This window comes from Actinia tenebrosa, unplaced genomic scaffold, assembly GCF_029948245.1.
Source record: "Actinia tenebrosa isolate PJP-AT-01 unplaced genomic scaffold, QUT_ActTen_1.0 PGA_scaffold7__59_contigs__length_16204524, whole genome shotgun sequence".
Classification (NCBI taxonomy): domain Eukaryota; kingdom Metazoa; phylum Cnidaria; class Anthozoa; order Actiniaria; family Actiniidae; genus Actinia; species Actinia tenebrosa.
Window position 1 is genome coordinate 6,551,796 of NW_028292584.1, and position 16,470 is coordinate 6,568,265.

The 16,470-nt window shown below is 40.1% G+C and overlaps 2 protein-coding genes across 3 annotated transcripts; one reads left to right on the forward strand and one right to left on the reverse strand.

Moving 5' to 3' along the window:
• Positions 1 to 664: 664 nt before the first annotated feature.
• Positions 665 to 16,374, forward strand: LOC116306429 (protein YIPF3). The gene is made up of 11 exons (XM_031716497.2): positions 665 to 776; positions 1,697 to 1,776; positions 2,461 to 2,554; positions 2,802 to 2,908; positions 3,814 to 3,862; positions 4,220 to 4,312; positions 4,811 to 4,942; positions 13,321 to 13,440; positions 13,677 to 13,800; positions 14,548 to 14,712; positions 15,464 to 16,374. Exons 1-11 carry the CDS (start codon positions 696 to 698, stop codon positions 15,493 to 15,495), a joined length of 1,077 nt encoding a protein of 358 aa, XP_031572357.2. The 5' UTR covers positions 665 to 695; the 3' UTR covers positions 15,496 to 16,374.
• LOC148905420 (uncharacterized) lies at positions 6,173 to 13,113 on the reverse strand. Of its 2 annotated transcripts, none has more exons than XR_016121784.1 (2): positions 6,323 to 13,113; positions 6,173 to 6,245 (listed from the first exon to the last, which is right to left on the reverse strand). XR_016121784.1 is itself a non-coding variant. In XM_089040540.1 (2 exons), the coding sequence occupies exon 2, from the start codon at positions 12,520 to 12,522 to the stop codon at positions 6,697 to 6,699; it is 5,826 nt and encodes a 1,941-aa protein (XP_088896666.1). In that variant the 5' UTR covers positions 12,523 to 12,841; positions 12,919 to 13,113; the 3' UTR covers positions 6,173 to 6,696. The 2 variants fall into 2 exon arrangements, 1 of the variants encoding a protein (XP_088896666.1); XM_089040540.1 differs by having other exon boundaries at positions 6,173 to 12,841; positions 12,919 to 13,113.
• Positions 16,375 to 16,470: the final 96 nt, after the last annotated feature.

A 16,470-nucleotide genomic window follows, 5' to 3' on the forward strand; every position in this document is an offset into this window, starting at 1 on the left:
TAGACCGTCTAGATCTATTGTGCAAGATTTTTTCTTCTCTATTCACTAAAAAAGGATCATACTCCCATGCAGACATCGAGTGCTGAACCGTCGTATGGCAGCGCAAAGCATTTATGGCTACGCCGGAGATCCCGACACCGCTATCCCTGGATTTACAGACTGATCAGGAACTCGGCCGAAGCCTAACTTGATTGTGAATCTGAAGGCTTTGAACGCATTCTCACTCCTTTCCATGTGGGATGCGTTTAGTAAAACTAAACAGAATGTGCATCATAGTAAATTTGATCTTCAAAGCGTATAATTATCTGGTATGGAAATAGGATTTTTGGATTTTTATTTAAAGCGAATAGTTGAATGATGAAATATTTCTTCATTTGAATGTTGCGTCTTTAAGTTATGAAGGTTTATACTTCCACTATGTTACTCTGACTGTGACGTCACCCCAGGCTTCATTAAATATACAAATTTTGACTGGTTCATAACAGTTTATAAAAAGAATCAATACTGAAAGTATTGTATCAGGGGTTAGGTGCACTTTAAAAAAGGAACATACTTCCAGATATCGAGTGCTGAACAGCTGTAGCTACGCCGGAGATTTTCGGCTTACGTAAGTCCCTTTTGGCAACGTCATCGCGGGAATTCTACATTACCCATGAACCCTTTCGCCCTCCCAGACAACAACACAAGAATCCAAGATGGCGACTTTGGGCGAGAAAGAAGAAGACAGGGGCAGTTCAAGCTCCAGTGGAAGCCGTTCAAGCTGGTATTTAGTCCAGGTATTAATATATTCCCCTTCCTATGATGTAGCTCTGTGAATACATTTATATTTTTTGTGTTTATGTCAAATTTTTAGTTCCAGCCAGTCTTGTTTACAAATTGAAAATTGGTTGAATATTATTATGTGTCTCTGACACGTCTTTACTTTACATTGTTATTCCTTTACTCTACATTCACTTGTACTGCTGTGATTCACATCTTAAATATCATTATATATATATGTATTTTATTTCGATCGCATTGGCAATAGAATGGAATAATATTTTTGGGGAAAATATAAACTCAAAAGATTCCAAAATTACCCATCACTTTTTATTCACTTATTAATAAACAAAAGGCTTATTCTCGTTTGTTTTCGTTTTGCACTAAGCTTTATTTATACATTGTCAAAATATTTCTCTATAGGATATATTATAGACTATATATTTATTAAAGGAAACTAAAGAAATTATATAATTAAATTGTTGAGTAATATTGTTGCATAATAATTAAATATTTTCTGGAAGTAGTATGAGCTTAAATATTAAAATTTATTAGTACATGTAGCTCACAACTTGCATTCACCTTTCCCATTTGTGGGTAATAATGAAACATGAATAGGAATCTAATAGTAGAAGAGTTTTAAAGCAGAAAAGAAATTTTTTGTTTACTGTATAATGACTAGTTTTCTATAGTTCACTTTCCTTCGTTGAAGTGCAACCCACGAAGTTCAATATCTTGTTCGCTGACTAGCATTTCATGGACAGCCAATCAAAGAATTGAAATAAAAAACAATATCTTGTGAGAGATTTTAGACTGATTAAAGATCTTAATCCTGTAATCCTCTAAAATCCAGAAATAATTGTTTAGATTGGTCACCATATTTGGATTCAGTGTGTATGGATTATTAATTTGTTCTGTAATCCTTGTATATCTATAGGATACATCATCAACTGTGATTGATATTGGAGATTCTGATGATCTACAATCTGAAGGAAATGGTGTTATATCACTTGAAAGGTAAGGCAGATAAAGCCAAAGAAACTCCTAAGAAAATTAGAATCTGTGTAAAATTAGCCTGCGTAGTGGCCCTCTGGTTGGGTGGATTGGGAAATCTTTTCTAAAATTGTCTTTGAATACTATCAACAGTTCTACCAGTAATTGTGGACTTTTTCCTTTATTCGTTGCCTCAATACATCCACACATTAATTCATCTATCAAACTGTCCATCAATCCTTTCATTCTAACTTTCTTTAAGGGTAGTGCAGTGGTAAAACTTTGGTCTTTCACCACTATGACTCTCAGGTCCGGTCACTGGTTTGTGGTTCTGCAGACACCATATATTAATTAATAGAGTTTGTTCAATGTGTTCTCTCCCTTGCCATGAAGGTTTTTTCTCAGGGTTGCCTAGTTGTGTGCTTACACTGTAATATTAATGTAGTGGTACTATAGTGAGCGGGAGAGGGTTGTAGCCTCTGACTAGTGAGACATGGCAACGACTCCCACTATCACAACATAAAATAAAAAGATATTTTATTCTTTTATTTATGCTTTCATTAAATCATTCTTTTGTTCGTTCATTCGATCAATTGATCGTTTGTGTGTGTGTGCATTCATGCGTGGCTGCATGGTGCATTCTTTGGTTCATTCATTTATTTTTAAGCATTAAGTGCATATGCTTATGTTGATTTACATCTGTTATAGCCCTGCAGAAGGCAGTCCAAAGAAGCAAGGCATTTCAGAAAAGGAATTCATGGAAAGAATACAGGAACGAATGGCTTCTGAAGTTAGTGGATATGTAAGTCATGGGAATTATATATTAATGTTAAATATGGAACTTGGAACTTCCTTTGTGCTTTATTACTGAATGGAGCACAGTAAAAGTTGTTTTATTCGTTAACTAAATTTTTCTTTTGAAAAATAACTGCATTATATTGTAAAAGATTCATTGGTTCATAGGTTGAATAAGATATTAATAAAATATGAAGGCTTTGGTCTATGTTATCCTGCAAATCCATTACAATTTTTTCTCCCTTTGAAAACAGGTGTGGCAAGCTGGAACCAAGTCTGCTAAGAGAGCTTTTGATTTGTATGCCAATATTGATATCTTACGGCCATACTTTGATGTGGAACCAGCAGATGTCAGAAACAGGTAAGGAACATAGATGCAGTTAATACTGTATGTACTCATTAGTCAAGTAACTATCAAGAAGAGAGAAATGAATTGCAAAATCAGCTTGACCTATCTATGCCTTGTTAACCCCACAATGATTTTGTAATTGTGTGTATCTTAAAAGAGATGTAGAATTGGTGTTGCAAAACACTATAATTGCTAACCCTCTTAAGTTTGTATTTTTTAAGTTTGTATTGTACGTCATTGTACGTCTAAAACTTAAAGTGCTTATCATCCTTTGCACCATATTTTCAGAAGTGATTCTTTATAGATAGTGGATAGTACATTGATTGTGAAAATATTTCATCATTTGAATGTCGGGTCTTTAAGATACGAAGGTTTTTATTCCCAATATGTTAATGACTATGACGTAACATAAGGGATCATTTAATATACAACACTGCACTCGTTCTGGAATACATTATTTTAAAAGCATCACCCTCCTACTCGTGACTCACGTAAAGGTTCTTACAAATTTGTTTTCAAAAAATGTCCAGCGTTCAATATTAAAAGTTGCCACAAAATAACTCAAATCCCTCATGTTACATCATAGTCATTAACATATTGGAAATATAAACCTTCGTATCTCAAAGACCCGACATTCAAATGACAAATTATTTTCACAATCAACTATTCACTATTTAAAGACTCAATTCTGAAAATATTGTGTAAAGGCTTATAAGCACTCTAAACTCTGAGACTTTTAACTTATTAGGATATTTTTTTGCAATTCCCATAGATCCCTTACTTGTCATCCTTCTTAAGACAGCTTCCAAGAGCAGGTGCTGCCCCACAGACCTACCAATATATATAGTTATTTATGTATTATATCAATTATTTATATCAATAAATTATCTGATAATATTATGTATTACTTTCCATAGGCTTCTCTATTCACTGATACCTAAGTTCCCTTCAGTAACATCCCCTCAGGTAAATGAACACTTTTCATGCTGAACATTAAGTAAAATACCATTCAGTTATAATGTCTTCATTATGCCTGCTACAATTTGCAAGCAACTGTGAAGTGTGACCTGACAAACTTGTTTTTATAAGTTTATATCTCAGAAATTTGCAAGGTAAAAGTTTGCAAGCTTCAAATGCAAATCTTTATAGATGGTTGTGAATGGCACTATCTAAAAAGTGTCACACAGTAAACTTGCAAGAATTGCATTGCAAGCCTGTTGGAAATGTCTGACATGTAAACTCATAAAAACAAGTTTGAAGCATCACAAACAGTGTGACTTATGACTTCATGTTAGATATTTTATGTGTATTTTATCCTTGCAGACAGTCGTAGGTGAACTGTATGGACCATTGATGTTGGTATTCACTTTGATTACTGTGCTACTGTTTGGTATGAAGTCATCAGGACACACTGTGGTAAGCAATAATCACAATACCAACTACACTGTACGTTATTGAAAAAGAAAATATAGTATGCCCTTGTTGGGACTCAAGTCCTTGGTTTCATTGTACAATACGTTGAACAAAACACACTTCAAGTACCAACCACGCAACCAGACACGAGATGTAGAACAAATGTGGGGTCATTCCTATCCAAAATAACTTTTATTGTAATTGTATTTTATAAAAGAAATAAAAAAAGTTGCTTGCTGTGCTGTGTTGGGTTATAAAGCACTTGGGGATTGACAGAACACTCGAGAAGTGTCAAGAAGCACTCTGCTCTGTGTCGTGCTTCTCCTAACTTTTCTCTCGTGTTCTGCCAGCCCCTGCGTGCTTTATGACTGCACACAGCACGTGTGCGCTTTTTGTATTTCTTCAATACAACTCACATTATTGATTGTTACTGAGAGAGGAAAACCATAGAACCTGAAAAGAGTTGCCCCCTGTTAATTGGTCTTGTCATATTATTTGCAGCAAGAAGGCACGTTAATGGGCACAGCTTGTGGACTATGTTTTGGATACTGGTTTGGTGGTTCTGCCTTCTGCTATTGTGTGGCCTATTTCTGTAACACCCATCTAACCTTTCTTCAAATTCTTTCTTCAACTGTAAGTATTCATATTTTCTTACTTTTAGCCCAATAAAGGAACAACATCCGAAATCACAATTTTTTGTTTCAACCACATCAGAAATATTGGTATAAGTTGCAAACCTTTCTACAGGGTGTTTAAGTTTCCTTATCATTCACTTATTGTTTTCTTTTTTGATTTACAACTTTTATTGGGTATCAATTAGGAAGGAAAAATACAGAACCAACATGCTACCCAAAGCGAAAAGTGCGAAAGGTACTCTAGGTCCCATGCTAGGCATTTCCTTTTGACTAACGATATAAATCAATAGAGAATTGTCTTGGAAAATTAAACACAGTTAAAGTAGTAAAAACTGATAACAACAACAACACACCAACGTAGTCTGAACTGGTAACTGGTAGTCAGTTTATTCAAATGATCTGATAATTTTCCGTTATTCATACTGCTTACAGTTAGTGAAATAATTATCAGGAAGGCATTTAAAATTTTCTTGTGATTCTCAGAGTATTCTATTCACGGCAGTCCCACAATGAGAAATGGAGAAGTAAACCTGGTCGAGCTCTACAAAGAACCAAAACAGTTAATGGGAGGGAGGGTGGAAATAAAGAAAACCAAGGAGAGCAACCTCAAGTCAGGGAAAAGGGCGCAGTTAGAAAGTACTAAAATACGGAAAGTGCACTGGAACAACCTTCGGCCTATGCAGCTTTAAAGTGCTTATAAGCCTTTGCACAATATTTTCAGAATTGATTCTTTAGATAGTGGATAGTTGATCGTGCAAATATTTCGTCATTTGAATGTCGGGTCTTTGAGATACGCAGGATTATGTTCCCAATATGTTAATGACTATGACGACACATAAGGGATCATTTAATATACGACACTGCACTTGTTCTGGAATACAGTATTTTAAAAGCATCACCCTTTTACTCGTGACTCACGTAAAGGTTCTTACAAATTTGTTTTCAAAAAATGTCCAGCGTTCAATATTAAAAGTTGCAACAAAATAACTCAAATCCCTTATGATACGTCATAGTCATTAACATATTGGAAATATAAACCTTCGTATCTTAAAGACCCAACATTCAAATGACGAATTATTTTCACAATCAACTATTCACTATTTAAAGAATCAGTTCTGAAAATATTGTGTAAAGACTTATAAGCACTTTAATCCCAAGTTGTAGTCTACAACCACTGATAGAAGATAGCCTTTAGTAGATAACCATAGAGTACACCATTCGAACGCAGTTGCAGTGACTAGAGTAGATTTATTGACGGTAGATATTGTTACGATCTTAAGAAACTAAGAAACTGGTTCGAACTGAAATACAGGTTAAAACACAACATTAATTTAAGATCAATTATGCTAGCTATTACAAGATCAATAAATTCACTTACTTTGATGTACGTGGATAGGATAAAGATTGAGAAAGAAGGTAGAATTTTGATAGATTGAAGACTGATAATACGGTGTAGTTAGCGTCGAGAAAGCTATATGATACTACTGAAAAAGCACGTGTCATAGATTGATTGACTGAGGTATCGAGTCACTTAATCATATAATAAAAAACTTTGTAAAAGATTAACTAGTTAACATTCCGGCCCCTTAAAGGCGCTAAGTACTGCCTTTACAATAAACTATAAGGATAAAGGCCGGAGGACAAGAAAACTGAACGGTAACAATAATAATCGTAAATGGTATGTAATAAACTAAGAGTTCAAAGTTAGTGTCCCTCGTGCATTGCACAATAGTATATCGTAGAGTCCTTTGTTTAGGCTGCAACATCTGCTTCCTCCAGAAGTACAATCTTACTGACTGGACGTACAAGCGTCGATGTCTTCGTCCTTATTTTAGCGGACCGTACTAAGCCATCCACACTATTCTGGTAAACTTCTAGTACTCTGCCTAGTGGCCATGAAAATCGCTGTGTGGTATCATCAACGATCATCACGACGTCGTTGGGTTGCAGATTCCGTTGCTTTTTGATCCACTTTTGGCGGGCTTGTAGACTGGGCAGGTACTCTTTCACCCACCTCCTCCAAAAAACGTCGGCTAGGTACTGCACCTGTCGCCACCTTCGCCGACTGTAGACGTCTTCCTTTGCAAAAATACCTGGGGGAATGGTCGAACCTGGACGTAGCAGTAGCAGATGGTTGGGAGTCAGAGCTTCAAGGTCTCGCGGGTCTTCAGAAACCTTTGTAAGTGGGCGGCTGTTCATGATCATTTCTACTTCGCACATCAGGGTGGATAACGTTTCGTCGCAGATGGTTTGTTGTTTTAAAAGTCCTTGGAGAATCTTCCTGGTCGATCTGATACATCGCTCCCACACACCGCCATGGTGCGAGCCTGAAGGTGGATTGAATGTCCACTTTACATTCTTTGCTAGAAGCGCGTCGTGGATGGCTTGCTGATTCATTGATTGGATCGATTCGCGAAGTTCCCTTTCGCCCCCGACGAAGTTCGTCCCATTATCCGTCCTAATTTCTTTAGGTGGGCCTCTTCTTGCGATAAATCGCCTTAGCGTGTTTATAAAGGAATCTGTATCTAGGCTGTGTGAAATTTCTATATGAACAGCTCGTACGGTAAGACAAGTGAAGATCACGCCGTATCTCTTTACTGTTGTTCTTCCACGACGTACCAAGAACGGTCCAAGGAAGTCAATCCCGACGGATGTGAACGGTGGATTATCCGGAGTCACGCGGTCTCTTGGCAGGTCCGCCATTTTTTGCTGCTGTGGTTTGCCGTGATTCTTTCTGCAAAAGAAGCATGTACCGATGGCACGGCGCACCGCTGCTCGGGCCTTGACAATCCAGTATCTTTGTCTTAGATGAGATAAAACATGCTCTGCGCCACAGTGACCATTAGTAACGTGGTGGTGTCTAATCAACAGCTCGGTGACATGCTGCTTGCTAGGGAGAATAATTTGGTGCTTGTGATCTTCGTCTATCGGTGCGTTCGCCAGACGACCTCCTACACATATCAGGCCATCAATCAGCTGAGGACTGAGGTTGTAGATAGAACTTGACTGCAACACTGTGGAATTACGTGAAGATAGAGCGACAACCTCTTCGGGAAAGGCCGACTTCTGCACTAACTTGAGGATTTCCCTTTCTGCCGCATTCATCTCGTCCACTGTTATCGGATCCAGCTTGTTCGAAGTGTTGACAGTCTCTTGAGCCCGACGCTTGCGGCACAGGTTACGGAGATTTGACTTCAACCGCAACATCCAGGCAACGGACTTGCGCAGGCGGGTCCAACTGGAGAACCGTTCGAAGCGCTTTACCATATCCCCGTTCATTTCCGCTGTGGAGATAACGTTGACTACTGCTTCCCTCTTCACTTCTGGGTCGTTATCTTCCAGTTTCACAGCAGGACGTCGAGGCCAGTTCTCTTCTGAATTCCAAAGGAAGCCTGGACCATTCAGCCAGCGGTTATCTCCTAAGGCCGCTTTAGGCGACAAACCTCTTGACGCATCGTCTGCAGGGTTGGACCTTGTGTCGACATACGACCATTGAGTCCTTGTTGACTTCTCGCGTATTGCAGTCACTCTGTTTGCTACAAACGTATGGAATCGTTTGTCCTCATTCTCGATGTATGCAAGTACGCATGTGCTGTCGGTCCAAAATCTCGAATCTTCTAGCACTGGGATGGAAAGCTCTTTGAGAGACATCTGATCGAGTCTAGTGGAGAGAACAGCCGCAGACAACTCCAACCTCGGTATGGTAACTGGTTTGAGGGGTGCTAGCCTCGACTTGCCATTGACGAAAGAACAGTGAATTCTCCCTTCTCGATTGACTAGTCTGAGGTATGTTACTGCTCCATAGCCTAGTTGAGAAGCGTCAGAGAAGTGGTGCAATTGGCTTGATGAGACTTCACCGAATCCGTCTGGTTTGAAGCAACGACGGATAGCTAAGCTTTCCAGATGTGGTAAATCTTGCAACCAGCTCTGCCAGCGTTGAAGGTCTGCCTCTGTCATAGGATCATCCCACCCTAGTCTTTGGCGGCACAGGTCTTGGAGCAGCAGCTTAGCCGGTAGCGTATATGGAGCAACGAATCCCAGCGGGTCGTAAATCGAACTGACTACCGAAAGTATACCTCGTCTGGTGGCGGGTCTGTCCTTGATAACGATAGCGAATCCAAAGGTGTCGGATGAGACTTTCCACTGAACGCCAAGAGCTCTCTCAATGCATGTAGAATCGAAGTCCAGAGTCTTCGTAGAAGGCGCTCTTTCCTGTTCTGGGATTGTCGAGAGAACCGCAGCGGAGTTTGACATCCACTTTGTCAAACGAAAGCCTCCCTTTGCCAATAGATCACGCAGCTCTTTAGCGAGATGAACTGCAGCTTTCTCGGTAGCCACAGACTTGAGGCAATCGTCGACGTAGAAATTTCTCTTAACTGTCTCGATTGCCTGTGTACTGAATTCTCCTGAGTAGTCGTCAGCTGTCTTGCGTAGAGCAAACGTTGCGCAACTAGGCGATGAAGTTCCTCCGAACAGATGGACATTCATCTGGAACTCTTCTATTTCACCTTCGAGATCTCCATCCTTAAACCATAGAAATCGTAGAGCGTCACGATCTCCTTCCGGTACTCGTACCTGATAGAACATTGATTCAATGTCTGACATGAGGGCAATTGGTTCCTCGCGGAATCTCGTAAGCACCCCAATCAGAGAGTTGTTAAGGTCCGGCCCCTGTAGAAGCTCATCGTTCAATGCTTTGCCTTTATGCTTAGCTGAGCAGTCATATACGACGCGGACCTTGTCGGGTTTTTTTGGATGGAACACAGGGTGGTGAGGCAGATACCAGGTAACATTCGTGGCGACGTAACAGTCAGTGACCTTTCTGGCGTAGTCTTTCTCGAGCAGATTGTCGATGAATCTTGAATACATCTCGTGTAGCTTGGGGTCCTTCCCGAGTCGTTTCTTCAGGAGCAGAAGACGGTGCATAGCAAGGCATCTGTTGTTTTCAAGAGAGGGCGCGTCATTCTTCCAAGGCAGCGCCAACTCGTAATGCCCATCTTTACGACAAATAGTTTCCTCCATGATCTTTAGAGCTCGCCTGTCTTCCATTGACATAGTTCTCTTGTTGTCGTATTGTGAGTCGTTGAACTCCATATTGCAGAAACTCTTAAATTGATGTTCGAGATTTGCTTCAGATTGAACAAAGTTCGACATGTGGAATTCGTGGGCTCCATTTTTCAGTGGTCCGACAACCGCCCATCCTAGAATGGTCTTCATTGCGTATGGTTCTCCTTCTAATCCTGCTCTGATTTCCTCCGGTTGCAGGGCTCTGGGAACGTCGCTGCCAATCAGTAAGTCGACCTCTGCATTGATGCTTGGTATACTAAGACCTTTGAAGTGTTGCCAACTGTTTACATCTACTTGACTAGCCATACTTTCTGTCGAGACAGGAAGATTCGCAATGGAGAATACGGTAGGAATTTCTAGATGGCCAGTACCATCCAGGGCTGATACCTCTAGGCCAAGAACTGTTGTCTCAGTTTTGCTGTTGACCTTCTCTATCGTCGTGATAGATAAAGTGGTTTCCTTTCCTTGGGCATTGAGCATGTGTTTGAGTCTTTCTGTGCAAAAGGTGGTATTTGATCCCCCATCCAGGAACGCGTACGTTTGTACTACCTTGTTGGAGTCTCTTGCCTTGACCTTCACAGGAACTATAGGCAAGGCTATTATCTTCCGGGTCGGGACTGTTGGGTGACTCTTGACATAGCCGTTTCGAACCTGGGAGGAACTTTGGTTGGTGGTTTGTTTCGAATCACTGCTTGTTGCCTCGCCATCTTGTTTGGATTCTTTAGCTGTACTCGACTTTGGGTGAAGAAAGGTCGAATGTTTTTGTGTGCATCCATCCACCTTGCAAAAGCTTGCCTTTGAACAAGAATTAGCTACGTGACCATTGGTAAGACAGTTGTCACACAATCTCTTGTTGCGAACAAGTTTGTGTCTTTCTTCTAAGCTCATTCCTCTGAAGACGGAGCACTGAGAAAGCCAGTGATTATTGCTGCATGACGGGCATTCTGGAAGTCTCCGAGACGTCGTAGTATTGAGACATTCGCTGTTCTTGTTATTGCTGTTTGGAGATGTTCTCGGGTCGACTTGAGTTGCGAACGACATTGTTCTCCTAGTGTTTCGTTCGTTGTAACTTCTTGGCTTGTTTGTATTCAGGTTGCTGTTGTTTGACATGTCACCGAATATTGGATGGGCTGCAATTCTCGCGCGATCCTCCACGAATGCGGCTACATCGTCAATGGTAATTTCTCTTCCGTCCCTTTCGGTGATCCTATCTGCGATGTCGCGCCACTTCAGGCGTAACCCGTATGGCAGCTTGTCCACAATGCGCTTCAGCGTGTCCGGGTTTTCTATTTTACTCGAAAATCCAATCTCTCTTAGGGTGTTCCTGCAGCTCGTGAGAAGGGTTGAGAACTTACGCAGTGCTTCGCCAGATTCGGTCTTTATCGGGTTGCCTTCGGTTAGTCTACCAACATACGATGCTGCTATTTTGTAGCTTTGGCCGTATCTTTGCTTAAGAAGTTTTCGGGCTTCGCGATAGCCTTCTGCGGGGGGCATTGAAAGGCAACTCCGCATCAGCTCCTGTACGTCTCCAGCTGTATATTGTACAAGATAGTACAATCTTGCATTGTCGCTCTCCGTTTTGGACTCGATGATATTCTCAAAGGCTCGGACGAAGCTGCAATATTCTATCGGATTTCCGTCAAAGGTTGGTACCTCAGGCTGAGGTAGCATCAAGGCAAGGGTGTGTCGCTGTTGCTGAACCAGTAGGCTCTCTATTTGTTGAGCTTGCATTCTCTGGGCCGCCATCGCGCTAAGAATAGCTTCTTCGTTTTCCGATTTTATCTTGATGTCCTTCTTCAAGTCCTCTGTCTTCTTCTCGTTGATTGATATTTTAAGGTCGGCTGGTAAGTTGAGCATCGGTGGTGGTGTTAATGGTGTCTTAGGCCTTTTAAAATCTCCGTTTTCTTCCGTACTGTCCTCGTCTGTTTCTTCGCCGCTCGATTCATTGGAAACTGTCTCGTAACTGCTCTCACCTTCGTAGGCATTTTCTTCGGCGGTGGCCTTTGCTATTTCTGTTTCCAGTTCCAATTGTTCCATTTTCTGTTTCAAACGCAGTTCTTCTTCTTGAAGTGCTTGTCGTTTTTTAAGAAGCGTCACTTGAACCTTCAACGCTGCCTTTCGTGCGGCGATATTTGACCTTGACGAACGTGAGCTGCGATGAGACGTGACACTGGCGTTGTCGTCATCGACCTTTGGATCGCATGACTTCTTCTCCAACTCTGATGCTGTGGCTATAGAGTCTATTCTTCGTTTTAAATCGCAAACTCTTGTCATCTCTGCTTCGAAGTATTCATGGGATTCTTCTATATCGCATTCGTCAGACAGATTGGCGTGGTAAGTTTCGTGAGCAGTTCGAAAATTGTCCATCGCGTCATCCAGTTCGGGAATTTTCAATTTTATGGATTCTAAATTGTCGACGCTGAGTAGCATTTCTTTGATTTCATTTTGTGTTTTTGTAATAAGCCCTTTGGCGGCGCTCCTAGCTCGTTTCAGTTGTCGCAGTTCTTCCATTATTGGATTGGCAGATTATTGAATTCCGATCATTCCTTTGACCATGCGGTTATCAATGTTCCTTTGAACCATACAGCATTCCGATCATTCCAACGAAATCAAGTACGGCGAAGTAGAAGTTATACAGCAATGTACAGTCGTAAATAACACAGCTATACGTACCAAATTCGAACTAAATGTAGTCTACAACCACTGATAGAAGATAGCCTTTAGTAGATAACCATAGAGTACACCATTCGAACGCAGTTGCAGTGACTAGAGTAGATTTATTGACGGTAGATATTGTTACGATCTTAAGAAACTAAGAAACTGGTTCGAACTGAAATACAGGTTAAAACACAACATTAATTTAAGATCAATTATGCTAGCTATTACAAGATCAATAAATTCACTTACTTTGATGTACGTGGATAGGATAAAGATTGAGAAAGAAGGTAGAATTTTGATAGATTGAAGACTGATAATACGGTGTAGTTAGCGTCGAGAAAGCTATATGATACTACTGAAAAAGCACGTGTCATAGATTGATTGACTGAGGTATCGAGTCACTTAATCATATAATAAAAAACTTTGTAAAAGATTAACTAGTTAACACAAGTGATTATGCTAAAACAATGGTTTCTCATTTTATTTATTTATTTTTTAATTTAATCACTTTGCCGCAATTGCAGGGATAGAGTCACAGGGCTAAGCCCCAATTGCACGTGTACATGCGTACTAGTGTGATTGCCATGAAAAATCAATAAAAAAATATGTCTATAATTTATATAAATCATACAATTCATTGCTATTCTCTAGGGATATGCTCTGTTTGGTAGTGTGCTATGTCTGTTCTTCACCACCATTGGCTATCATCATTCACATTCATTCTTCTATGCTCTCTGGATGATCTTTGGAGGACTTTCTGCTATGAAACTGGTAAGTTAAAATCTTAATTCTTTTCATGCTTCAGCAACATCCACAATTTTTGGACACCTGGACTTTGGCCTGTAGCAGGGGGAAGGGCCTACCCCAACCCCCCCTTCCCCCTTGGGATAATTTTGTCATATTGTATATTCATAGGAAAATTTAGTAATGAGGTGGCCAATGGCATCACTATGGACCTGCTACTGCTAAATGTACAGGCAATATCATACCATTGATTCCATTTTCAGGTCAGTGTATATGCAAGCAGAACATGGAATCGTCGCCATGGAATTATTGCTGGTTGTTTTGTTGCTGCATTGCATCTTTTGTTCCTTCTTTATCTTCATTTTGCATTTCACAGTGTTTATGAAGGTATGTAATAGAAATTGATCAGAAACGATGGTGATGAAGATGATAAACTTTTTGCAAATAGTCATGGACAGCATCACGATTATCATCCTCATTACCACCACCACCACCACCACCATCATCATCATTACCACTACAGCTACCATCATTATCATCATCATTACCACTACCACTACAGCTACCATCATTATCATTACGACCAACACCATAATTATCATCTTCATCATTACTAACACCACCATCATCAGCATCATGATCGCCACCACCACCACCACCATAATCATTACCAACGACACCTGCACCACCATCAACATCTCCATCATCCACCATTAACACTATCATCATCCACCATTAACATTATCATCATCAACATGATCACCACCATCATCATCATCATCATAATCACCACCACCACTCCACCATCATTATAATCATTACCAAAAAAACCTGCACCATGCACCATCAACATTACCACCACCATAATCATCATCATCTTCATCACCATTACCACGGACATAATCATGATCATGATCATCATGATCACCACCACCACTACCACTACCACCATCATCATAATCATTATCAACAACACCTGCACCACCATCAACATCTCCATCATCCACCATTAACATTATCATCATCATCATTTTTATGAATGATCATGAATGAATGGAAGAATAACCACTTTGAAGAAAGCATTTGTTAAAACATTTATTATTTTGTTTTGATGTTTCGCTATGTACATCATAGAACCCGGAGCAGTTCTTTCACGTCACACACGTGAAGTCTTCATCCCTACAATGGAATATAATATCGCTGCCACGCAACAAGTAATCACACAAAGATTGCCAAGAATAGATGTCGCTAGAGAAGTGTTTACCAGGGCAGCTAGAGTTGCAAGAAGCATTAATGACAGTAAGTCCTGAAAATCTTGTTTACCTGGTTTATAAAAATACATTTTAATTAGATAGACTTTAATGGACCTTGGTCATATGGCGCCATGTTTATTTCCATGAGACCAAAAACCTCTGTTTACCCCGCATGACCTCGTCCTGAAACACTTGAATGAGAGGCTGCAAGGGAAAAAATATTGTTAAAGCTAAGATGGCTGCCGCATGAGAATGGTATATAGACCCCTTGCAGCAGGTCGGAATGCAGCTCAAGTTGGAGGACATAACAATAGGTGTCCAGATACTGCGCTTATCACTTGAGTAAGAAACGAGACAGTTTTGAGAGTTAAATTTTGCCGTCAAAACTACTATGTTGTTAGGGGCAACGGCATAAAATTATGACGTCGGTAATCTCGTAAAAACGCGCCAAAATGAACGTTACTCGACAAGGCAGAACATTTCAGAGAGGTCTTCCTCTTTCAGAAGATTTGAAAACCTCGATCATTGATGGAACTGACTAGTACGTTCATTTTGGCGCATGTTGCATGCCGCTGTAAAGCACGCTGAGATTGGCAGAACATGAGAGAAGTGTTAGGAGAAGCAAAACCACGTGTTAAATCTTTGGGCACTCTTTCTGCTTCTCGACCTTACATGTCGCTCATGAATGAAGCACCCATAACAATGTTGCTCATAAACTATTTCCGTCCGCATGACGCATGTCTTTGAGCCATTACTTTACGAATCCACTAACATTTTTCTGTTATTTTGATTCCTAGCTGTTATTGCAACGCCAGTGTTCTCAATGTGATGGAAGAATACCATAACGACTGAGAAGTGGAACTTGTCAGCACTCAATGGGAAAATAGTTGCTTTAATATAGAAAAAATATTCTAAAAATTCTTTATTTTAATCCTCATCATTGAATCCGGCCGACCACATGCATAATCAGGAGTAGTACTAGAAGACTATTAGTATAAGACTTAGCGTTAAGCGTTATTCATGGTTGTCGTGGCAATTTGATCGGGAAATGAACTGATGCAACTCGCTTTGCTAATTTTTAGACTGTAATTAGCTATAGATGAGGGGAACAGTACTATTCCGTCTGTCAGTACAAGTAAAATTATTAGCATTGACGGCCTGTAATGGAGCATTTTTAGCTCACAATCTCAAAAGAAATCCATTTTGCGAATGTGTTCTTAATTCAAGCCATAGATGCAGTACTTTTCAATCACTTACTTTACCTAACGAAGGATTGAACATGGTGATATCAACACTGAATGGTGTACCATAAAAGGTACCAGAAATAGGGCAAAGAAGAACATTTGAAATATTTTTTTCTTGTTTTGGGGTTGGAGGTGGGGTGGGGGAGCACTGAAATATAGCTATTTCCAAAATGTTGTTTGGAGTTCTGAATATTGCATAGTGAATTGCGGCCGATAACCAGGTAGAAATCTAAAATTAAATGGCGTAAGGGATGGACAAAAAGGATTTCTGTATTATGTAAGGAAAGAGACGTGGTCTTCAACATTACGAACCTGCTGGGTCAACCGACTGTAGTTTATTGCTATACTAGGGCCACATCTTAGAGTGCTGTAAAGTTTTAAAATGCCTGTAAAATATTAGCTCGGGAAACCCCTCAAAATGGGATAAATTGATTTAATAAAGATATCTAATATTTGAATAATCATACAGTAATGAGTATTTATTGAAAATTTGCTTCCTCATGTAGTAATCAGTGTTTCATTTGATGACAAATAAACTCAAATGCCTCCTATGACATCAC